This window comes from Callospermophilus lateralis, chromosome 7, assembly GCF_048772815.1.
Source record: "Callospermophilus lateralis isolate mCalLat2 chromosome 7, mCalLat2.hap1, whole genome shotgun sequence".
NCBI lineage: Eukaryota > Metazoa > Chordata > Mammalia > Rodentia > Sciuridae > Callospermophilus > Callospermophilus lateralis.
In genome coordinates, this window is record NC_135311.1 from 116,775,383 (window position 1) to 116,800,191 (window position 24,809).

A 24,809-nucleotide genomic window follows, 5' to 3' on the forward strand; every position below is an offset into this window, starting at 1 on the left:
TAGAGCTCTGCCAAGGAGTCAGTCTGTCTTTGCACTTCAAGGGATACTGAGTGGCATTTCAACCCCGTGAAATGGTAGTGCCTTCCTAAGGAACCAGACTTGGGAAACTTAAACTGCATGATGGATGTCACCTGGCTTGCTACCCTGGTCTGCCCAGAATTAAGGATTTGTGTCACTAATTCAATCCTCTGAGTCTACAGAAGCTGTCTGCAGGCCATTAATAATTAGCATGGCCCCTGGGCACAGTGGCATATGGTTGTAATCCCAGCCACTTGGGAGGCTGAAGCAGGGGGATTGCAAGTTCGAAGCCAGCCTCAGCAATTTAGTGAGACAATGCCTCAAAATTTTAAAAGACTAGCTCAGTGGTAGAGCTCCCCTGGGTTCAGTCCCCAGTACCATGCACACACACACGCACACACACAAAGTAATAGAAAGTGCATACAAGAGACGGTTACCTCTCCAGTTGTTTAAACAGGTAACTATGGGGATGTGGAGTCAAAGTTCAATTTTCTGCAGAATAAGGTGAACGATGTCTATGGGAGGGAGGAGCTGAGGTGTGGACAGCTCACAAAGGACACTGGGACTTGGATTCCTTTCCAGCAAACATTTACTTCCTCCGCAGCCTGGGTCTGCTGCTGCCACTGTTCCCTGACCTCTTAGACTGAGGAAGAGATCCAGTTGATGTGGTGGGTGGGGATGAGACCATACAGCAGAAAACCAAAGCTCCAAAATGAGTTACCAAAACTGCATTGGTTAGGAATGAAAATGGAATGACCGAGGCCAGAGAAGCCCCAGTTAGGATACAAGGGGACCTGTGAACCAGACATTTGAGAGACAGGAGTAGCTTCCTTTGGCCACAGATGGATGGTGGATGAGATGGGAAAGCAGTTCCTTCTCAGTCTTACTATTTGAGTTGGCGAATCTCCTGGTTGGCCCACAAGTTGCATACCAAGACTATCAGGGTCACGCCACCCTCTTGCCTAACCAGGAGCCTGGTTGCCAGACTGTAGGTGTCCCATGACACTGGGGCAATAGTGTGACTTCTGACAAATGTATAGGTGGTGGTCAGGGGAGGGGATGGCTTGTTCACTCAGGAAACTAGCTTTTTATTACAAAGGGCTTGTGATGGGGTGGTAGTGTTCGCTGAGACCCATATGGAAATTATCACTTCTTTGGTGCAATAATGCCTTCCAGTTGGGCCTGAAAAACAAAACAAACCATTAATGCTTGAAGCTTGCAGCCTAACACAAATAGCTGAGAGGTGATAAAGTCTCTGGGAAGAATAATCCAAATGCTGCCACTCCAAGTGTTCTTTTCTCCCTGCTTCATTCTCACTCCATATTTTTAGGATTAGCTGGTTTCTGGCTTGGCGTAGTCTTGTTACACCAGGAGAAACCAGAACTATCCTGGTTTCCATACAGTAATAGCTCAGTGTATAATATAAAGCATTGAAAAGGAAATTGAATAAAAGTTGTTGAAATAGTGGTTTTTTCGTTGCTCAGATTTCAGGCCTGAATGTGTCTGCTCTTTGGTTTAGGATCCTGGGATCTCTGCTGGGACTAGAGGTTTGGGAAGCAGCAAATTATCAGCCACTAAGTCAACTTGACACCCAATTAGAGAAAATTGCTACCAGTGAGTAGGGAGCTGTCCATCTTGTAGGTAAAGCTTAAGACACTTGGGAGTTATTTACCCGGCTTCTCTGGCAGCCGGTACAATAATTTACTATCATGGTATGTGAACAGATCTTTAAGTAGGTCTATCCTGGGGACTGCAAACACTGCTTTATTTGCAGTGCAGCTTTGAGCCAATAAAAGAAACTCACTTCTAAAGAATCCTTCACCCTGGGGATTACAAGGTTGCTCTTGAATGTTAAAAAGATGCTAAGGTATTCAGCTTCAGAGAACCATGGAACTAGGACTTACAACAAAGGAATATGGCGGATAAAGGAAGATGGCAGATAGGGAAGCAGCTTTCAGGGGTAGCTAGGTAAGTGATCACATTGCTGTGAAATTTTCTAGCTTTACCAAGGGTGCGGTGGCGCACACCTGTAATCCCAGTGGCTCAGGAAGCTAAGGCAGGAGGATTAGGAGTTCAAAGCCAGCCTCAGCAACTTAGTGAGGCCCTAGGCAACTCAGGGAGAACCTGTCTCTAAAATACAAAAACCGGCTGGGGATGTGGCTCAGTGGTTAAATGCCTCTGGGTTCAATCTCTGGTACAAAATAATAATAACAATAATAATAAAGAATTCTTGCTTTTCTTTAACTCTTTGGTAACAAGAATCTTTTCTGATGGTGGTTAATACAAAGGCTTCTTTATCACAAATAGCTGGCCTTTTTGGTTTGTGGAGCCAACACACCTGCTGATCTCAAGAATGTAAGCTCTCCTTGCGACTACGGAGGAGGCGGCCAGGGTTGTGGGAGAAGTGGCTCAATGTCAATAGGCTATGCATCTAAGAGAATGCCTAGGGTCTCAGCGGACACCAGGACTTCGGGAGGCCTTGTTGAAGTTTTCTGGTTCAGCAGATGCAGGGGGTGCCCAAACATTTATTTCCACAAGTTGCCCCCGATGAGGATGATGCTAGTCTGGGGGTCAAACCTCTGAAAATCTTTGGCTCAGTCAAGGAGCATAGGGTTGCAGAGGCCTGTGACTAGCCTTCTGTTGGACCAACCTTTCCCACCAGCATGGCTCCCAGCCCCTTATATAGATGGGAGCATGTCACCAGTTCTTGGACCCTAAGTAAGGAAGACCATCTACAGGGGGAGTGCTTGAGACCGAATGCCTGGGGAGGTCCTCAGCTTTTTTTTTTTTTTTTTTTTTTTTGATACCATGGACTGAACTGAGGGGCACTCGACCCCTGAGCCACATCCCCAGCCCTATTTTATATATTATTTAGAGACAGGGTCTGACTGAGTTGTTTAGCGCCTTGCTGTTGCTGAGGCTGGCTTTGAACTTGTGATCCTCCTGCCTCAGGCTCCCAGGCTGGGCATTTCAGGTGTGCGCCATCATGCCTGGAGAGGTCCTCAACTTGAAGTGGCTCTTCCTCCCAGGGGGCTTTCCTTCTCTGTGCACCCACTACCTTGGCCTTCTCTGCTTCTGTCCCAGACATGGAACCCCAGTAGAGGCCAGGAGGACAGCCAGCCCATGAAGGAGAACTCCAGCTTTGAGGGGAGGGCACCTCTACTTTCCGCCATATCCTCCTCTGGGGTTAGGCGACTTTTCCCAGGGCAAAAAGTCTTCTCCTAGAGAATCAGGCTGACGTGTCATGGGGTCAGAGTTGAGAATGGAGCCCGTCCAGAGCCAGAGGGATGGAGGACCCTCGTCATGGGCCTGCCCCACCCCAATGTCAGCTTCCTTTACCCCATGGAAGTGCATGTGGACCAACACATAAAGGTCACGGGGACTGTCCAGCCCATGAGGCTGGGGACCAGTGCTGTGGGAGCACTGTGGCCCAGGCCTCCATCACCTTCAGCTGCTGATTTGTCCGCTTCAGGAACTGAATCTCCTCATTGTGCTTCTTCTCCTCCACCTGTCGCCGCTCGGTCTCCCGCTTCTCAGTGGCCTCGCATTTTGCCTTTTGCTCGTTCACTTGCCTCTCCAAGTCTCTCTTTTCCGTTTCCAGTTCTGCAATCTGAAAGGGCACAATACTCATCCTGGGATGTTGCCCATGGATGGGTGGTGTGAGAGCCTGGGTGGTGAGGACTTGGGACACCACAGCTGTCCAACCTGACATTGCCAGGGTATATACTGCCACCAAGTGGGAGGTCAGTGACTGGCACGGAGCATCCTCAGGGAGACCAGCAAACCAAGATCACATATGTGGCTGGCTGTTACACCCAAGCAAGGGTCCTCCCTGAATGACAGGCCCAGAGTCATGAATGTGAGGAGGGCACCCTAGCAGCCAGAATGCAGCGCGGCAATGACGACAGAGTGGCCCTGGTATCAACAGAAGAGCCTGAGGGCCAGGGGGCATGGTAAACCCGACTCACTTTCTTCTCCATGTCTGACTTCCCCTGCTCAGCCTGCAGCGCCTTCCTCATGCCAAACGCCACGCTGCTCTCGTACAAGGTCTGGTAGGCAGCGATGGTCATGCGAATCTCATCCCGGACTCGCAGTAGCAGCAGCCCCCTCTCTGCACAGTTGATGGTCACCTCCCGGATCAGCTCATCTTCCAATATGCACAGCGCAAGATCAGAGAAGGCAGGGGCGAGGGGACATGCACCTTGCCCATGGCAAGCCACCCTTCCTCTTGGAAGAGCCCTAGGGTGTGTTCTCACTTGGAGCTGAGGTCTCAGGGAAGGCCCTAATGGAGGGCACCTTTACTGGCCCAAGAGTCTGCCATGCAGCCACCCTGTTCCATTTAGCACAAGGAACAGCACCCAGCCAGCAAGAAGGGGTTGGCCAATGCACAGGGAGACTAGGAACCCCAGGTTTGTTTGTGGTAGTGGGTCCCCCTCAGATAGAAACTGGGTACTAATGCAGAAATCTGACTTTTTCAGTGAGAAGATGGTGGCAATTTTAAAGCAGCCCCTTTGGCTGGACTGATCTGTGGCTGAGAACAGCAGGGTCTTAGAGCACACATAATCACCTTTTTTAAAATAAATTTTATTTTTTTAATATTTATTTTTTAGAAGTAGTTGAACACAATACCTTTATTTTTATTTATTTTTATGTGGTGCTGAGGATCGAACCCAGGGCCTCGCATGTGCTAGATGAACACTCTACCGCTGAGCCACAACCCCAGCCCTTATTTTTAGCTCTTTATTTTTATGTGGTGCTGAGAATCAAACCCAGTGCTTCACACATGCTAGGCAAGTGGTCTGCCACTGAGCCACAACCCCAGTCCACATAATCTCCTTTCTAAACATATAAAATCTCCTTTATAAAGCTGGAGGGTCAACCACTGCCTCAAAAGTGTAGAGGCAGGGCTGGGGATGTGGCTCAAGCGGAAGTGCGCTCACCTGGCATGCATGCGGCCTGGGGTCGATCCTCAGCACCATATACAAACAAAGATGTTGTGCCTGCCGATAACTAAAAAATAAATATTAAAAAAAATTTCTCTCTCCCTCTCTCTCTCTCTCTCACACTCTCTCTTTAAAAAAAAAAAAAAAGAGTGTAGAGGCAGTGTGCAGATTAGAATCCAGCCACTGGACACCTCAGGGTGGCAGATTTTAAATCCCTTGTGTCTACTGATGGACAACAGTATTATTTTTGCAACATTTTTCTGGACTGAGTACTGAATGCTGATGGATATAAATACCAAACATTAATTTTTCTGATTAAAAAATTAGCTCAGTGGAACAGCACTTGCATAGCACGCATGAGGGTCTGGGTTTGACCCCCAGCATTATAAACAAAAACAAAACAACAACAACAAAAAAAAACATGTGCTTATTGTGACTATCTTTGAAAAGGCCAAGATTTAAAATGGAAGCTCTTATTTGACTCCAAATGTGTGAGAGATGAGGAAACCAGATCATCAGAGTACAGCGACTGGCAGATGGGGGCCTGTTGGGACAGGTGGTTGGGAGGGGAAAGGAGTTCCACTTAGCAGTTATTGGGTGGGTCAAGAAGGGTGAAAAGAGGTGATTTCAACATGGGATGGGTTTCAGCTCAGAGGTGCTCAGAGTCAGATCTCTGCTGAAGGGAAGGAAGGAGGTGGGGGTTGTGTGGTACCCACCCCCACCTCGCCCACTCACCAAAACACTGTGAGTAGAGCTCCCTACGGACAGGGCAGATGCCCGTCTCCCTGGCTTGCCGCTGCTGCAGCTTCAGGTCCAGCTGCTCCTGGAGGTGCACCACGTCCATCCTGGTGCTGGGGGTGCTGGACACCTGCTGGATCCATAGCTGCGTGTCCTCCACCCACTCCCTGCGGCACAGACACAGCCACACTGAGCAGAATCCACAGGCTTGAGAGAGTTCTCAGGACATCAGCAGAGAGATCTCTGTGTTCTCGGCCTGAGCAGGAGTGAGGGGCAACTCTGCCACCATCCCACCAGAATCCCTCACTCCACTCCTGTGGTGTGGGTTCCAAAACCATACTTACTTTGCTGCCCCACAGAAAAGGATCTGGGGAACAGGGCAACGTCTACTCCCCAGGTGGTCTTCATGAAATCATCACCACTGCTGCAGATTTTACCCTCCTAACATGATTTACATTGTGTTGCCTGATCTGTGTGGAAGGCCCAGTGGAACTCTCCACTGACTTAAGGAGTAAGAGACACAAGATTCCATAAACCTTGTGCAAGCCAGAAAGAGGCAAGTGTGTGTGCAGGGGTTGGGGAGGATCTTGACGGGGTGTGCCTGCATGGGCTCCCCACGGGGAACTTCATGGTGGAGTAACAACCAGGGTCTGGAATCACCACATAGGAGATGTGGCGGAGAGAACTTCGGCGCCACTGGTGGGAGGGGATCAGCTGACACATCACTTCCCTCCATTGACCTCCTTCTCAGAGGAGATCAATCTCTGTTTGCCTGTTTCCTCTTTTCATCAAAGCCTTAAAAACTGCTGTCAATATGTTACATAAGAACAATACATTACATAAGAACAGTTGAGGGGCTGAAGATATAGCTCAGTGGTAGAGTGCTTGCCTCCCATGCACAAGGCCCTGGGTTCAATCCCCAGCACCACAAAAAACAAACAAAAAACAGGAAGGCTTCACCTGGAAGAAATGATATTTCTTCTGAGAGAAGAAATGAAGGGAACCAGATGAATAGAAAAGGAAGAGTCTCCTTGGAAGTGAGAACAGCAATTGTTAAGGCCCTGAGGTGGGAGAGTGATTGAAGTGCTTCAGAAAGGCAAGTGGAGACCCCTGGGGCAGTGAACAGGAGAGAAGATGGGGGATATCATGGGCCAGGCCATTCTACATCTTCGAAGCTACTGTAAGGACTTCGGACTTTACTCTGAGTGAGGTAGGAGGTCATTACAGATGGGGAAGACTTGGCCTGATCTGATTTATGTGGAGAACACTGTAGAAGCAAAGAGTGGAAATAGGGTTTTTAAACAGGCCATCGCAAGTAGTATGGGTGACAGAATCCAGGGACAAGATGGCAGAAAAACTTGGCCCAGGGAGATAAATTGAAGGTGAAGTCAAAAGAATTTCTTGAAGGATAAGACAGGTGGCGTAAGAGACCAAAAGCATTGAAAGGCAACCTGTGTCTCTAGCAGAAAGAAGACTGAGATGGGGCAGTGGAAAGAGGAAGAAACTGTGGTTTCATTTGGACATGCTGAACTTGAGATGCCCATGGGACAACTTGGTGAAGGCACTGAGGAAGAAGTAGACTATAAGGTCTGGAATTTAAGAGAGAGGACAGGGCCGAAAATACACATTTGGGATCCATCAGTATACAGATGGCATCTAAAGCCACCAAACTGGCTGAGAACACTCAGGGTAGATTTAAGATTTCCCACCACCCTCCCAGAATCCAGCCTTGTGCAAGTTCCAGGAGCTCTAAGAGGCAGGAAGGAGATCCCAGCCAGGAACTAAGGCAAAGTGCCTCTCCCTGCATTTCTAAATATTCTGGGATATAAAAGCCTGGGCCTTCTCCCAGTCATTACTCATTTTTTTTTTTTTTTTTTTTACCTTGGGGGCAGGATGGCATTCAAGATTTCTTCTGCCTGCTTTGTAGGATCTGGGATACAGGAAGTTGAGGGGAGCTTGGCCTTGGGCGGCTGTGGGACTGGACCTGAGGGTCCAGGCTGCTGGGGGCTGACTTTCAGAGGCCGAGCCTAAGAGGAAGGAACAGGAGATATTTCAGGGATTCAGCTCCACACAGCCTGGTCCTCTGGATTGCTCCAGGTCTTCTGCCAGTCTCTCCATCCCAGCCTACTTTTCTCATCTGTCTGCTCAGCAGAAATGTCTGAGCTGAAGCCAGCCATGAAGAGTCTCTGGTCCCAGCCCAATGATTGAACTGATGTTTCTGGCTCAAGTGGTCTGTCACTGCTATAGTGATGGGAAATCACTGCCTGATCTACTCTTGAACCCAGCTACCATGAATAAAGCCAGCTTCATCCATTTCCTTGTGACTTCTTTCTCATTCTAATCTCTGCTCTAGGGTCACACCCAACATTTGGGCCTTCTCTAGTGGTACTGGGGATTGAACCCAAGGTCTCCTGTATGCTAGCCAATTGCTCTACCACTGAGCTACATCCCCAGCCCCATGGGGCTTCTTGCACCGCTCTCCCACCCCTCTTCCCTGACCCAATTCCCTTTAACTGCCAATCTCTGCAATTCTTGTCCCTTGGGGTTCCCGACCTTCGGCTCTGAGATCTGTCTTTCCCCGTTGAAGCTTTCAGGTCCCCCATCCCCTGAAACCCGTCCTTACTTTGGGGCTCCGTTTCTCAGTGTTCCGGCTCACCAACACCGGGGTATCATACTTGAGCAGAGAGTCAGCAGGGGGAATCATGCCGGCGGCTGGGACGGCGGCTCAGCAGCTGGCCCTCTAATCCCGGCCTTGTTTACGGTCACCACGGAAACCCCCTGGCCGGGGCGGGGCTTCCGAGTGGGGCGGGGCCATCAGCGCGCGGATTTCATTCCAAACAGCCGGCTTCAAACCTCCTGTTCTTGGCTTCCCAGGCCTCCTGTTCATTGGTTCGTCCTGTACTTTCGGGAGCAGGGAAAACAAGGTTCAAGTTCCTACACTGCGTCTAGTTTGCTATTTGAATGGGATGGAGGGATCACTTTTGCTGAACCTCAGTTTTGACTACTGTAAAATGGGAGTCATCTCCTGACCCCTGAGTAAAGGGTTGGGGACGATTTCCGAAGAAGACATCGAGCATTTCCAGGTTTAAAAAAGTATTTTTTAAAAATTAAATGGAGCCGTGCGTTCGAGGCCAGCCCTACCAAATTAGCGAGGCCTTAAGCAATTTAGACCATGTCTCAAAATAAAGAATAAAAAGTGCTGAGGGGGCGGGGGTTGGGCTCAGTGATAAGCGCCCTTGCCTAGTATGCGTGAGGCACTGGGTTAGATTCTCAGCACCACATACAAATAAATAGAATAAAAGTCCAACAACAACTAAAAAGTATTTTTTTTTTTTAAAAGTGCTGGGGGTGTAACTCAGGGGTAGAATGTTTGCCTTGCATACACGAGGCCCTGAGTTCAGTCCCCAATACTGAAAAAAGTAAATAAATAAATGGAGAAATGACAGTTTCACATAAAGTTGAGGAAATAGAGGGAAAATATGCTCGTGATTTGCCCATGTGCTACCACATATGATTGCATTTCCATCTCTTCATTCCTTCATATTTCCAAATGCCAAAGTAATCGCAGTTTAAGCACAATTTTGTATCCTGCTTTTTCGTCTAAAAGTCAGGTTTTAGGGTTAGGAGCGTAGCTCAGTGGTAGAGCTTCCCCAGTATGCGCAAGATCCTAGTTTCGATCCCCTGTCACAAAATTAATTTTTTTTTATTTGCCATAGTTTGCAAATAGTATACTAATAACCACATTCCATCCAATAATCGACTAAATGATTCACTATTGCCATGCATTTGGGTTATCTCCATTTACAATTACTAATAACGGAGCAACAAAAAGCCTTGGAAAGCTTTATTGATTTATGCATACTATTATAATGAATTTCAAACGTAGAAACAGAAATAATAACAGTGGCCAAAATTTACTAAGCCTTTAAAACTGTGCCAACAATTATATGCTGACAGTTAAGTTTTCGTTATGAAATATAAAGGACTGGGGGTGTAACTTGGAGGTGGAGCGCCAAGGTCTACCTATGAAGTAGTCACAAGTTTGCTTTTGAAACTTAAAATTCCCTCCTCCCGAGATGGGCCAATTGCGGTCCCGCCCAAGAAGGAATCGTCACGTGCTCAGCTTCTCCGCCGCGAGGGCTTCTGGGAGAGTGCGCACCCGGAAGCGGAAGTCCGTTGGCCAAATTCGTCATTTCCTTCAGGGAGAAGAGCTTAACGGACCTATTTTTTCTTTCGCTCAACCAAACTCGCAGAATGAAGGAGGTGAAGAGCGAGAGGGAGCGAGGAAGCCGGCGAAGGCACCGGGATGGGGACGTGGTGGCGGCAGCGACGGTGGTTGTGAAGCAGGAGCGCCTCAGCCCGGAAGCCGCGCCTCCAATCCACCGCCGTTCGGACTTCTCCGGCGGCAGCCCGTCCCCGCCGCCCGGCGAGGCCGGCCGCCCCGGCCACCGTGGGAACCGAGCCCGAGGAGTTAGCCGGTACGTGGGAAGCAGCCCGAGTGGACCTTGGGTCGAGCTGATGGAGAAAGGAAGACAGAGCTAACGTCAGAAATAGGCCTCGAATGCCGAGCGCAGCAGCCTGGGCTTAATGCTGAGATGTTGGGAGTGACCCCGAGGTGCCCGTGTTAAAGAATGTTTACTCCAGCACCGGTCACTTGCATTGTAGCTGGATGTTGAGAGTCTAAAACTTATTACGGGCAGGATCCCGCCCCTTCATTCTTGTGTCCCCAGCCCTTAGTACAGTATGGCCCAGCGGGTAACTGGTCTTCCGAGTTGAATGGCTCCCCATCTGCACAAGAATGGAGGGCAGGTGGTGTCTTTCCAATTACCTGCCCCAAAAGATTGATAGGATTGATCCAGAATCTTGGCAGGGGAAACAACATGGGCAAAGAACCTAAAGTAGAATTGTCATTGTCTTAGAAGCTAGGGGGAAAAATGTATTTGGAGTCTAGTGATTGAAGCAGATAGAGTGTTAAGGAGGAGGCAGAGCACAGGACTTGTGATTATTGGGGAAGGCAGGATGTTGGTGGTGAGGAAAAAACAAAGAGGCCAAGAGCAGCTTCTGGATGGTGGTACCAATTAGAGAGATGACACAGACTCTGAGAAGAAAAGTTTTTGAAGGTTGAGAACCAAGAGTTATGTTACCCAAGTGAGAAAGTTCAGTAGGCAGTTAGTTATATATGAGTGTCTGGAACTCAAGGGAGATATCAGGGCTGGGAAAATGAAGCCTCTGACTCCATTGGAGCTCAGCAGAGATCTTCACAAATGTGGTGTTTGGGTTTAGGTGGTAAGCCTGATATTTAAAGCTAACTTATGTGGGGGAAGGGAAATTGAGATAAAATCCTGTGTGTACCATGCTCCGAAAAGGTCCCCAGCCAAAAAGAAAAACAAGTCTTCAGGGAGAAGAAGCAAGTCTCCTCGGAATAAGAGAAGCCGAAGTCCTCATCACTCAACGGTCAAAGTGAAGCAGGTAAGTGGATTGGGTGTTTGATAATTTGTCCAAATATAGAGTCACTTCACTTGCCATCTAGCTAAAGTGTATATGTGTGTGTTCTGCAGTGGGCTTCTAAAAGCTGGGTGTATTTGCTTTATTTTTTTTTTTTTCTGTTTGTTTTTTTAAATTAGCTTTTTGTTTTGAGTAATTGTTCATTTACATGTGTTGGTTATATTTGTCACAATTAATAGAAAGGTGTACTCCACCTTGTTTTTGCTAATAGTAAAATCTTTCAGAGCTATAATGCAGTATCACAATTGGAATTTTGTTGATACAGTCAAGATACAGCATATTTCTATCACCCTGATATTGTCCTTTTGTAACCACACCCATTTCTTTCACAGTTTTATCTTTATTTAACTCCAGGAGGCTTCTAATCTCTTCTGGAGGCTGCTAATCTGTTTTCCATTTCTATACTTTCGTTATTTCAAGAGTGTTACATAGGAGCTGGGGCCGTTGTTCAGTGGTAGAGCACCGGTGTGTGTGTGTGTGTGTGTGTGTGTGTGTCAGTCACTAGGTTCAATCCTCAGCACCACATAAAAATAAATAAATATGCGGCTGGGGATGTGGCTCAAGAGGTAGCGCACTCGCCTGGCATGCGTGCGGCCGGGGTTCGATCCTCAGCCCACATACAAAGATGTTGTTGTGTCCACCAAAAACTAAAAAATAAATATTAAAAATTCAAAAATAAATAAATAAAGAAAGATAAGATATTGTGTCCATCTACAACTAAAAAATATTTTTTGAAAAAGAGTGTTACATAGATAGAATCATATGGTATGTGACCTTTGAGATTAGCTTTTTTTCATTCAACAAAGTTCTTTGGATTTCATTCAGGTTGTTGCATCCATCAGTAGTTTCTTCATTCCTTTTTACTGCTGAACAGTGTTCAGTGGTATGGATTTAGCCATTTGCCTGTTAAAAAAAAACAGGTGCTTTTCAGTTTGGGGCTGTTAAACATATAGCTGCTGTCTGATCATTTGTGTATAGGTTTTTCTGGGAACATTTCATTTCTCTGGATTAAATGCCTACAAATGAATTATTGAATTGAATGGTAGTTGCATTTTTAATTTCTTAAGAATTGCCAAATAGTTTTTCTGGAGTGATTATTAATTTGCCAAGACTGCCATAAAAATATCATAGACTAGGTGGCTTAAATAATAGATTTATTTTCTCATTTTTCTGCAAACCAGAAGTCCTAGATTAAGGTCAGCAGATTTAGTTTCTTCTGAGACTTTCCTCCTTGGTTTACAGATGGCTGCCTTGATGTGTCCTCACACAACCTTTCTTCTGCACAGACTTACCTGTTGTCTTTTTTTTTTTTTTTCCTTTTTGTGTGTGTGAGTTGCTGGGGATTGAACCCAGGGCCTTGTGCCTGCGAGGCAAGCACTCTACCAGCCGAGGTATATCTCCAGCCCATGTTGTCTATCCTTAAAAAGGACACCAGCCATATTGGATCAGGGACCCACCTGATCCAATTTTTATAACCACACCCACTTCTTTCACAGTTTTATCTTTATTTAACTCATGGATTTAAATAAAGTTTGTTAATTATTATGAAATACAGTTTAACTTAATCATGTATTTCCAGACCTCATCTTCAAAAAATGGTTACAATCTGAGTATTGTGGTCTTGGAACTTTAATATATTAATTTTGTAGGACACCATTTAGTTCATAACCATGGCTGTACCATTTTACATTCCCACCAGCAATGTATGAGTGATCCAATTTCTCTGCCCATGCCCCCTTTTTTAGGGGCAGTTCTGGGGTTGAATCCAGGGCCTTGTTCAAGCCAGGCAAGCATTCTACCACTGAGCTACATGCCAGCCCTTTTTATAATTTTTGAGACAGGATCTCACCAAGTTGCCCAGGCTGGCCTTGAACATGGAGTCAGTCTCCTGAATAGCAGTCTTTTGGACGTGTGGTTTATAAATATTTTCTCTCACTCTGTAGCTTGTCTTTCATTTTCTTAACAGCTTTTTAAATTTTTTTCCAGAGCAAAAGTTTGTTAATTATTATGATACAGTTTATTTTTTTCTCTTATGGATTATGCTTTTGGAGGTCATGACAAATAACTTTTTGCCTAACTCTAGATCCTGAAGATTTTCTACTATATATTTTTTCTTTTTCTTTAAGACATACTAGAAACAGATTTATCAAAAATAAAAACAGTGATTCTTTTATACAACTACACACATGTAGAAAAACAGATTTTGAAAACTGAGAAGCAAATAAAAACTGACCATAAAGGAATAAACGCATCAACCCACAAAGACAGTAGCAGTAAACTAGACATGTCCTTATAATTTACAGTTTCTGCTTTAAGTATTATTAAGGAATGAAAGGTAATAAATAATAACTTGGCATTTTCTTTCAAGGGAGGCTACATTTTAAAACAGTGGCACTTTTTCCAACACACGATAGTGTTTATCACTAGGAGGTCCTTATTAAATAACTTTTAAAGAATGTACTTTCTGGAGTGGGAAATTGAAGCTACCACAAAAGGATGACATGCAAGAAGAATTGTTGTCCAACGATCTGAGTTTACAATATAAGGCCATAAATATTCTCTGGGTTACTTGGTGTACTTGCAGCAACCCAATAACCAGCTGCCCTGAAAAGCAAATAGACTAATGTAAGCCTGCAACATAAAGTTAGATGTCATGGAGAAAGACCATCCATGATAGCTTTTGATTAGGAGCAACATTACCACTTAGATGATTGAAAAATCCATCAGACATATTTGCTATTTAATATAAATGCAGCAATACCACCACTGAGACCCCTAAAGTATGTGTTATCTTCAAAGCTTATCAAGGCTAAGGGTGTCATTTATTGGACTTCAAATAAGGAATAGGAGATAACATTCAAGTTTAAACAGAAGGTATTGTGGACAATAGAACTTAAATACTATTTTTTTTTCCTTTTCAAATTTCCTACATAATCGTGAGAAAATGAAAACAATTCTAAAGTATAATTTTTTTAAGTACTGCAAATATTTAAATTTTCTCATAAATAAATAAACCAATGATTAAATATTCACATTTTATAAGTTTTTTTGCATTGCTGGTGGGATAATAATAAAATTATTTTTCTGGATATATATCCTCTGAGTATTTGAAATATTATTAAAATTATAATTTTTAAGCAATTTCTTTTAGCAGGTCCTGAACACAGGCACTAACTAGATGTTTTTTCTTAAAATTCTATATTTAAGTCCATTATCTATTTTTAGTGTCTGTGTGGCAGGGTGATAGAACCCAGGAGTGCTCTACCATTGAGCTACATTCATAGTCCTTTTTATTTTATTTTTGAGGCAGGGTCTTGCTGAGTTGCCCTAGCTGGCCTCAAATTTGTGATTTTCCTGCCTCTGAGTCCCCAGTTGCTGCGATTACAGGTATATGCCACCACATCTGGTTTAAAATTATATATATATATATATATATATATATATATATATATATATATATATTTTTTTTTTTTTTTTTTTTTTTTTTTTTTTTTTAAAGGAAGTCTTAGGGGCTGGGAATATAGCTCAGTTGGTAGCGCGCTTGCCTTGCATGCACAAAGCCCAGGGTTTGATCTCCAGCACCCCATAAAAAAGCTAAAAAGGAAGTCTTTTTTTTTTTTTTTTTTTTTTAATGCCTCAGCTTCCTGAGCCACTGGGTTACAGGTGTGAACCACTGCAGCCGGCTATAACTTTATTTTTTAAAAAAATTATTCTTATGTGGTGCTGAGGATCAAACCCAGTGCCTCACATGTGCAGGGCAAGTGCTCTACCACTGAGCAACAACCCTAGTCCTTTTTTTTTTTTTTTTTTAATTTTAGTTGTAGATGGACACGGTACCTTTATTTATTTTTATGTGGTGCTGAGGGATTGAACTCAGTGCCTTATGTGTGCTAGGCAAGTGCTGTACCACTGAACTACAACCCCATCCCCTATAGTAATATTCTTGATGGGAGAGAATGAGATCAAGCTCCCTGCTATAGGAATTAGTTTTAGATAGCAGCACAGATAGTTCATTTTTGGTCCCAGGAATGGGGGGAGGGAAGATAGAATATATGTGTGTAGGTACTGTTGGATAGATAGATGAGGGAAGATCTGACTCTTTAAGGAAGGAATGGGGAAGAGTTGTTGGAGACTGAGGAGAGAGAAGGAGTGAAACAGTCATTAAGGGAAATTAATGGATTAGAAAAAGATAGGGTAGTTGCTGAACATCCTTAAAAGAGGCTTGAGTTGGGGGCCGGGAGCAAGATGTATGCATAAGTAAGCAGTCTTGCTTAACTCTGGTCTAGTTGATCATTCTTTCTGTTCTGGTTCTAGGAGGTGGCTCTGGAGAAGTCCTTATCACCTGATAGGGCAGTCTTCATTTTCTGGCTTTGTATGTTTGCCTGTCAGATTTGTGATCCTGAAAGGGGGCATTTTGGTTTCCATTATATGATTGCTCCTGCTTGGTTGGGGGGCAGTCTTATCATGGGACAATGTGTCTGCAAGGCTCCACTGTTCTTAGAAGGTGTAGAGGAATGAATAAGGACTTGTAGATGCTACTACAGGGGTCTGAAACAGCATGCTATATTGTCCCTATAGATCTTGCATCTGTCTTGAAGAAGGACAAGATAGGTAAGGTATAGGGATGATAAACCTTGTATTGTTAGTTTTGGATTGAACACTCCATAAGTGTTTCATATGCCTATGTGCAGAGCAGCAGGAAACTTACTCAAAGTTTAAATTAATAGAGGAGACAGATAATGAAGGTAAAGATGCCAGGCTTTATCCTGCTTTTAGTTACACATTGGGCATCTGCAAGCCTTAGAGTCTCTGCTTTTAGCAAAGGCAGCCTCTCTAAGTCACTCTTATATTTGGATCAGTCAGAGTGATTTTGATTTGATTTTTTATTTGATTTTCAGCCATATTTATTTATTGGTGATGGTTGTGGTTTTGCCAAGAGAGTACAACAGAACGGCATGGGGACAAGAGATTTCAGTGTGCATGCAAAGGAGAGACCATACTGCTTGGCTGTGGAGCTTAATGGTAGGCTAGAAGGGAGTTCAGAGGTGGGAGACTTGTGCATAGGTGATAGAATCAAAGGTTTGGCTTGCTGGGATAAGAGCCATTGGAGTTGGGATAAAATGTGAGCTGGAAAGAATAATGGTGGCCAGAAAGAAGGTTCCTTGAAATTAAGACTATAGTGGGGTTCAAATTGCTAGAAATGAAAAAGGTCTATTGACGAGAGAATAGGTTACTGAGGTGAAGGAGAGACAAATGGCATTCTTGGAAGAGAGGAACTCACTGCCTATGTGTTACCCAAGTCATTGAGGCTAATGTTGGAGAGGGTTAGAGTAGTGGGTGATAATCGTCTGTGAGATTCAGAACGGGGGGTTTGGGACAGGCATGGTAGCATATGCCTGTAATCCAAGCTGCTCCGGAGGCTGAGTCAGGAGGAGCAAGTTCAAAAACCAGCCTCAGCAACAGTGAGGCACTTGGCAACTCAGTGAGACCCTGTTTCTAAATGAAATACAAAATAGGGCTGGGGATTTGGCTCGGTGGTTGAGTGTCCCTGAGTTCAATCCCCAGTACCAAAAGAAAGAAAGAAAGAACTGGGGTTTGGGGGTAGAGAGGAGGGTTTGGATTGTGTATTGCATTGGCAAGGAAGATACCTGACTTATTATATCCAGGCCCAGAGATGGTGTAGGAAGGAGGAGGGGTTGGGTGGGGGGAACTACTGCCATTTGAGAGCTGTAGGGGAGCACTGTCCTTGGAGCTGAGGGAGGGTTCTCTTTGAGCAAAAGGTGAAGGGAACAGAGAAAACATTGAGAATGTAGGTTTTGCTGAGCTTTATGTTCTAGGGAGCATAGTGCAGTGCAGTGGTTTCAGGAGTTAAAAAAGGGTGGGATTTGAACAGAGGAGTATTGGAAGTATAGAGCCTTGTGGGAGTATAGAATGCAAGGAGGTGGGTATATATGTATAATAAGAATTATTAAAAAGAAAAAAGAAAAAAAAAAAGAAGAATGCAAGGAGATGGGGTTGATGCTCTCTCTTTATTTTGTTTGTTTTTTTTATGTGGTGCTGAGGATCCAACCCAGTGCCTCACACATGCAAGGCAAGCGCTCTACCTCTGAGCTACAACCCTAGCCTGCATCCTAGCCCTTTTTATTTGTTAAGTCAAGGTCTTGCTAAATTGCTTAGGCCTTGCTAAGGCTGGCTTTGAACTTGAGATTCTCTTGCATTAGCCTCCTGAGCCACTGGGATTACAGGCATGCACCACCACATCCAGCTAGTGACTGATAGTTGTTAAAATCAGGGATAATGGGGTATTGTGGTGTGTTCCTGTAATCCCAGTGACTTCGGAGGCTGAGATAGAAAGATGGCAAGTTTGAGGTTAGCCTAAGCAATTTAGTGAGACCCTGTCTCAAAAAATTAAACAGGGCTTGGGATGCAGCTCGTTGGTAAAGTGATCATTGGTAAAGATCATCATCATCATCATCATTTAAATGATAAAGAACATAAAAGATTAGTTCTGGTGAACTCAAGGCAGGTACCACCTTGAATAACGTTTGCAGGTATGAGGGGGATCGGTGTTTGGGTATACCTCTGAATACTTATTTTTAGAGGCTAGGAAATCCAGAGAAACTTACTCTGAGCATTCAGGGTACATTTGATCCCTCTTTGTGCTAGAGAGAAGGACTTGGGGTGGGGAGAGACCTTTTGCTGCAGTACTCAGAAGTTCCTCCTCATCCTCTCTTGAGGTTATAGCTTTGCTCACATTGTTCAGGGTTCTGTCCCTCTTGACTCTGGACATGTTTAACATCGGGGGAAAACAGGACATCAGAATGATTATGCCCATGCCTTCCCTACCCTCCTTGTTCCCTGATGGTAGGGAGACTTCTTTTTATTCCTTTGCTTCCAAAAAACTCCCTGACCCCCCCCCCCCCAAAAGGGTCTTTTTGCTTTGATGTTTTGCAGCGTGGTTACCATGTACTTAAACAGCAATTTTTTTTCCCTTTTGGTACTGGGAATTAAACCCTGGGTGCTTTACCATTGAGCTATATTCACAGTCCTATTTATTTATTATTTTGAGTCAGGGTCTTAGTTGCTTAGTTGCTGAGGCTGGCCTTGAACTTGTGATCCTTCCACCTCTGCTTCCCAGGTCATTGGGATTATAAACAGTATCGCCATCCTAGAGGCAAATTTCTTTTTGTTTACCCACTTCAGGATTTTAAAATCTCTGCTTGCTGCTTTTTCCTTTTTTTTTTTTTTTCCTTTGGAGTTGGAGGTACAAGATTTTGAACATGTGTAGGCAAATGCTCTGCCACTGAGTTACATCCCCAGCCCTTATCTGGGTATTTTTGTTTAACTTTTTATTGAGAAAAATATAAAGCATATTTGATGAACCTTCATGTATCTGTCACTTAGCTTAAATAATTATAATTAGTCAGCATACCGTGTCTATTCCTATCCACTTCCTTCTTTGCCCTGGATTGATTTAAAGCAAGTTCTGGATGTACCATTCTATCTGTAAATATTTTAAGCACATGTCCCTAAAAGATGAGGATTGAAAAAAAAAATAATGATAACCACAAATCCATTATCCCACCTAATGTTTTATTTGCTTGCTTATTTTTCACTATTGGGGTTTGAACGCAGGAGTGCTGTACCACTGAGCTACAACCCTCACCCCATTTTATTTTGGTTTGAGAAGAGGTCTTGCTAATTTGCCCACACTGGCCTCAAATTTGCAATCCTCCTGCATCAGCCACTTGAGTCACTGGGATTACAGATGTGTACCATTCTGCCCAGTTTAAGTATTCTAATTTTGGGAAAAATATAAAATTCACTCTTAACTTTTTAAAGTATACAATTAATAGTAATAAATACATTCCCATTGTTGTGTAGCCATCAGCATCATCCATCTCTAGAACTCTGTACCAACTAAACAATAATTCCTCTCTCTCCCCAGCCCCTGGTAACCACCATTCTACTTTGTCTTTATAAATGTAGCTACTTCAGGCAACTCTCATAAGGAGACTGATGTATTGTTTGTCGTTCTGGGTCTGGCTTATTTTACTTATTCTATCCTCATGATTCGTCCATCTTGTAGCATGTGTCAGAATTTCCTTTTTAGGGTTAAATAATCTTACATTGTATGTATATACCATATTTTGTTTATTCATTCATTTATGAATGGTGTGGGTTACTTTTACTTTTAGGCTATTGTGAATTATGTTGCTGAGTTCAAAAGGATTGAACCACATGTACAAATAACATTTTTTTTTTTTTTTTGTACCCCCTGGTTCAATCCTTTTGAACTCAGAGGCACTCGACCACTGAGCCACATCCCTAGCCCTGTTTTTATTTTATTTAGAGACAGCGTCTCACTGAGTTGCTTAGCACCTTGCTTTTGCTGAGGCTGGCTATGAACTCCTGATCCTCCTGCCTCAGCCTCCCAAGCTGCTGGGATTACAGACGTGCCCCACCACGCCTGCCTACCAATAATTGTTTGAGATCCTGTTTTCTTTTTTTTTAATACCGGCGATTGAACCCAGGGGCGCTTAACCACTGAGCCATATCCTCAGCACTTTTTTATTTTTGGTTTTGAGACACTTTTTTATTTTTGGTTAACAAGACAGGGTCTTGTTAAGTTGCTTAGGGCCTCCCTAAGTTGCTGAGGCTGTCTTTGAATTTGAGATCATCCTGCCTTAGCCTCCTGAGTTCTGGGATTATAGGCATGTGCCACCATGCCCAACTGCAAACATTTTTTTACATAAATATGCTTTATATTCTATATCTTACTAGTACAATGTCTGAAGTCCTTGGGGATCTAAATCTATAGGAGTTGTTTCTGTTGTTCCTCATAAACATAGGCTTGTTTCTTTGTGTGTCTAGTGCTTTTTAATTTTTGAGCTTATGTTTAGTTGATCCCCCCTCCCAAAGATTTTCCCTTGCTTTCTGTGAGTTTTACAATGTTTTATCTGATATTTAGTTGAATTGTAGTGGGAATACCCCTCTAAGTATCTTACCTGCTGAGTGGAGATTTTTCTATATATTGTGAAACTTATCCCCTTCTCTTTTATTTTAGGTATACTGTTTTGGGGATGGGGAGGGTATTGGGGATTGAACCCAGGGGCTCTTAACCACTGAGCCACATCCCCAGTCCTTTTTTTTTGTACACGGGTCTTGCTAAGTTGCTGAGGCTGACTTTGAACTTGGGATCTTTCTATTTCAACCTCCCAAGCTATCTCCTTTTTTTAATAACTCTGAAGTAACCCTTTGTATGAATATATAGTCAATTTATTTAACCATTTTATTATTGTCTTCAGTTTTTATTACTACAAATAAGATTGCAGTAAGCATCCTTACATATTTATCTTTGTGCATTTTTGCCTGGTATTTCTATAAATAGATTCCTGTGAGTTGGATTACTGGTTGGTGAAATCAATATTGAATACTGCAGTATTGCCCTAAGTAGGCTGTACCGGTTTGCATTTGCAATAGCAGTGACTGAGGATATCCCATTTTCTTTTTTTGTCATTAGCTATTTTTATGATCTTTTTAAATGAGCTTTTTAATTTTGCTGATCTAAGAAAATTCATATTACTTTTAGAACTTTTGTTGTTTGGTTATTAGTGAGGGTAAACATCTCTTCAAGTATTAATTAGACATTTCATCTGAAAATTGCTTTTTTTTAATGCCCATTTTTCTATTGAACTTACTGTTTATTTTTAATTGTATATTAATATATGGGACTGGTGGTGAACATTTTCTGGCAGGATGTTTTTCAACACTTGTTTTTCATGAAATTATGATATGTTTATCCATTTTTTCAGGTCTTTAATACATTTTTATAGATTTCTTTTATCTTTCACGTTTCTTGAGCTTATTCTTCAATATTGAGTAATTTTTATTACTGCTGAAGTAGGATTTTTGAAAAATTAACTATTATGGTTTCATTTTTGGCAGAAGAGAAAGGTAGTATTTTCTTTTTTGAATCTTGGATATGCTATTTAATTCTTTGTTCCATTTTCTGTATATGCTTCCCTGCAGGTTTGCCTGTAGTTAAGTATATTCTGAAAGGGAGGGTATTACTTTTTCTTCTCTGTATATGAATCAATCTCTTGATTTTAGGACTATAGCCATGAATTTGTGCTGTTAGGGTTGTAGTTGAGCAGCAGCATGGCCTCGTGAGGGAACATAACCACCACACTGACTGCCCAAATCCAGAGGACAAATGACTTTTTGAATGCAGCTTTTTAAAAAATAAATTGTGGACTGCCTTTGATTTATTGAGTCCTTTTGAATTTTAGGAGCGGGAGGATCATCCCCGGAGAGGACGGGAGGATCGGCAGCACCGTGAACCATCAGAACAGGAACACAGGAGAGCTAGGAACAGTGACCGAGACAGACACCGGGGCCATTCCCGCCAAAGGAGAAGTTCTAATGAGAGGCCTGGGAGTGGGCAGGCCTCTGGACGGGATCGGGACAGCCAAAACCTGCAGGCTCAGGAGGAAGAGCGGGAGTTTTATAATGCCAGGCGCCGGGAGCATCGCCAGAAGAATGAAATCAGTGGCAGTGCTAATGAGGCTCAGGAGGTGATTCCTCGACCTGGTGGCAATAATAAAGACAAAGAGGTGCCTGCTAAAGAAAAACCAAGCTTTGAACTTTCTGGTGCACTTCTTGAGGACACCAACACCTTCCGGGGTGTAGTCATTAAATACAGTGAGCCCCCAGAAGCTCGTATCCCCAAAAAACGATGGCGTCTCTACCCCTTTAAAAATGATGAGGTACTTCCAGTCATGTATATCCATCGACAGAGTGCCTACCTTTTGGGTCGACACCGCCGCATTGCAGACATTCCTATTGATCATCCCTCGTGTTCAAAGCAACATGCAGTCTTTCAGTATCGGTAGGTATGCCTTCAGAGGAAGAACCTGAAATGCCAGCAGAAACCGAATAGCTTCCTTAGTTAGGATTACTAAGATTTGCATCATGTATTTGCAGAAGAATCCAGTACCCCTCATGTCTAATATTAATTACCTTTCCCCCCTTGCATCCTGCCATGCTGGGAATAGACCTAGGGCCTCATGCATGCTAGGCAAGTGCTCTACCACTGAGCTGCATCCCCAGCCCTAATGTTAATTTTAAAGAGTACTGTAAATCTAAATGCACATTTACTAATTGCTTATATGTGTAGAAGAGCTTGATCCTGGTATCAGAAATCCAGATTTAAAATTCTGTCATTGCCAGTTACAAGTATTTGACCCTGGGCAAGCTTCTCTCAGGGCCTGTTTCCATCTTCCTTACAGGGCTGTTATGAGGTTTAAATGGAAATATACCAAAAAATGCCTGGCATATATGTTATCTAAATCTGCATCTTAATAGCTTGCATAGTGTATCTGTGACCATTTGATTCTCAGAATAATCCTGTGAGGAAGATAGGATCAGTATTAATAGCTCCATCTGACAGATGAGAAAACTAAAGCTCAGCAAAGCCAGGTGACTTCCTAATAAATAATTGCCATCATAGAACTCTGGCTCAAGTTTGGCTCCCTTGACTTTGATGTCCAAGGCCATAGTTTTCTCCATTTGGAATGAAGCTAAAACATATCAAAATATAGGTTTAAGAAGCATTTTATTGATTAGAAACAACAGGGAAAAAAATTTTCTTTTTCATGGCAAAAGACTTGAATTCTGCATTTCAAACTTTTGATCTACCCCCCAAGAATGAACCCAAATGTACATTCTTACCTTTCTACTAAGTATATTTAAGCTTCTCCCAATTTCCCTATCCAAGGCAATGCTTTCCCCCTTAGTTTCCTAAAGTTTTAACTTGAATCATGTTTCAGCCAGGTTATTGACATCATTAGCTCTAGAGAAGGCTAGATGATCTGAGGCAGGATTTTCCTCATAGGCTGTCTCCTTTCTCTCTTGCTAGGCTTGTGGAATACACCCGTGCTGATGGCACAATTGGCCGAAGGGTGAAGCCCTACATCATTGACCTTGGCTCAGGCAATGGAACCTTCTTGAACAACAAGCGCATTGAGCCACAGAGATATTATGAACTGAAAGAAAAGGATGTGCTTAAATTTGGATTCAGCAGCAGAGAGTATGTCTTGCTTCATGAGTCATCAGATACCTCTGAACTAGACAGAAAGGAAGATGAGGATGACGAGGAGGAGGAGGAAATAGTGTCTGACAGCTAGCAAACTTAACCAAACCATTGAGACGTTTTTCCTTCTTGGAAGACTTTAGGATTGCCTCAAAGAGCACGGTGGTGCTCTCTGTAATGCCTTTTATTGCCTTAAGTCTTTCCTGTGTTGCTGACCAGCTTATTTTACAGTGTAAGAACACTGACTTAGGTTCTGTTGAACTTTTTTCTGTGGCACATCAGCCACGTGTCTGTGCCATTTGTTTTCAGAAGAGTCTCACCGATTACAACACGTCATTTTAGTAGAAGCATTGTGGCTTTAGTTGGTGCTTTCAGAACTGCTGCCTAGGAAACTAACCCTTATTTGAAGGGGAGTCATGGCTTGTTCTCTTTGTATAGTTACTTTATTATTTATTTAGTTGTTAAGCTTTGTGGACCAGGAGTTTTTGTTTGGGGGCAAACCCCTAAACAGAATCTTCATAAGCTTTGGTTGTCACCAAAACAGCCTCCACCAAAGCTTTGACCTGGTTGAGCTCTTGAGTCATAGAAGTTGATTTTGCACTTAGCTTTTTTGGGGGTGGGAGAGGAGGGGGTTTACCGTATGACCTCATTAGTGACTGTTTAACTTAAACAGATGCTTTATGGCACCTGCTTAAGTACATGACTGTACAGGAAGATCATGGCTACTACCAACGGGTGCTGATTTAATATCATGAGAGGCTGAAATGCATTGTGGATCTGTTTCTTAAGAGAAAATTCCTGATTTCTTTTTAGAACATGTATATAACAATTTTGATCATCTTGTCTGTTCTAAAGTTTGCCTTTTTGTTCAAATGTTATTTCCCTTTTTTTCCCCCTTTGAGTAATAACACTGTTGCTAATGTGGCAGGATCCTTATTCTAACAACATGTATATATGTCTAAAGGAGATTGTGTAGCTTACATGTTTCTACACATTTCATCCTTAAAAAAATTGTTCAAAGGTTGTATTTACCATCCAAGTCTAAAAATTAAGGGGACTGTCCAGTTTCCAAATTTTCTACCAGAGGACTATGTGTAAGTAGGAAAAAAGTCTTTAAGTACTTACATATAGTTTGTGTGTGTATGTGTGTGTGTGTGTGTGTATGTATGTATGTATGTATGTGTGTGTATATATATACACACACACACAAATTGTGTTAAAGAGCTGTGTACCAATTTTCATAAGACAATGTTTTGTGATATAAATGTAATACCACATGATAGGCAAAGGCCTCCCTGCATTTGAAGAGCAGGTTTTTGTTTATATGTATTTTTGGGATAAAAAATAAAATTTGTAAATATAGCCCCATTTCAAAGGGTAATACTTTCCTAGCATAGAGGGCTGTGTGTATATAGGTATGTTTGCTGCTGAAGGAGTCTTTGTATCCAGTGTTTTTAAGGTAAAAATAGGTAGTCTTGTTGAGTACCACTGAGAGAGACCAAGAACTAGTG

The 24,809-nt window shown here is 43.1% G+C and overlaps 2 protein-coding genes across 2 annotated transcripts; one reads left to right on the forward strand and one right to left on the reverse strand.

Annotated features, from left to right (window-relative positions):
* Positions 1 to 1,164: 1,164 nt before the first annotated feature.
* On the reverse strand, positions 1,165 to 8,403 carry Dnali1 (dynein axonemal light intermediate chain 1). The gene is made up of 6 exons (XM_076863259.2): positions 8,323 to 8,403; positions 7,581 to 7,726; positions 5,697 to 5,866; positions 3,987 to 4,165; positions 3,464 to 3,628; positions 1,165 to 1,200 (listed from the first exon to the last, which is right to left on the reverse strand). Exons 1-6 carry the CDS (start codon positions 8,401 to 8,403, stop codon positions 1,165 to 1,167), a joined length of 777 nt encoding a protein of 258 aa, XP_076719374.1.
* A 1,505-nt stretch (positions 8,404 to 9,908) lies between these two features.
* On the forward strand, positions 9,909 to 23,939 carry Snip1 (Smad nuclear interacting protein 1). Its single transcript, XM_076862946.2, has 4 exons — positions 9,909 to 10,177; positions 11,066 to 11,168; positions 21,497 to 22,095; positions 23,125 to 23,939. Exons 1-4 carry the CDS (start codon positions 9,954 to 9,956, stop codon positions 23,390 to 23,392), a joined length of 1,194 nt encoding a protein of 397 aa, XP_076719061.1. The 5' UTR covers positions 9,909 to 9,953; the 3' UTR covers positions 23,393 to 23,939.
* The last annotated feature ends 870 nt before the right edge of the window (positions 23,940 to 24,809 follow it).

Excerpts from the sequence above, each read along its gene's own strand:
- Dnali1 (XM_076863259.2), bottom strand. The coding sequence starts at position 8,403 with ATGATTCCCCCTGCTGACTCTCTGCTCAAGTATGATACCCCGGTGTTG. Across the intron at positions 7,727-8,322 it reads CTGAGAAACGGAGCCCCAAA|GCTCGGCCTCTGAAAGTCAG; the intron begins GTAAGGACGGGT and ends CCTTCCTCTTAG. Across the intron at positions 4,166-5,696 it reads GCTCTACTCACAGTGTTTTG|ATGAGCTGATCCGGGAGGTG; the intron begins GTGAGTGGGCGA and ends GCATATTGGAAG.
- Snip1 (XM_076862946.2), top strand. The coding sequence starts at position 9,954 with ATGAAGGAGGTGAAGAGCGAGAGGGAGCGAGGAAGCCGGCGAAGGCAC. Across the intron at positions 10,178-11,065 it reads CGAGCCCGAGGAGTTAGCCG|GTCCCCAGCCAAAAAGAAAA; the intron begins GTACGTGGGAAG and ends TGCTCCGAAAAG. Across the intron at positions 22,096-23,124 it reads CATGCAGTCTTTCAGTATCG|GCTTGTGGAATACACCCGTG; the intron begins GTAGGTATGCCT and ends CTCTCTTGCTAG.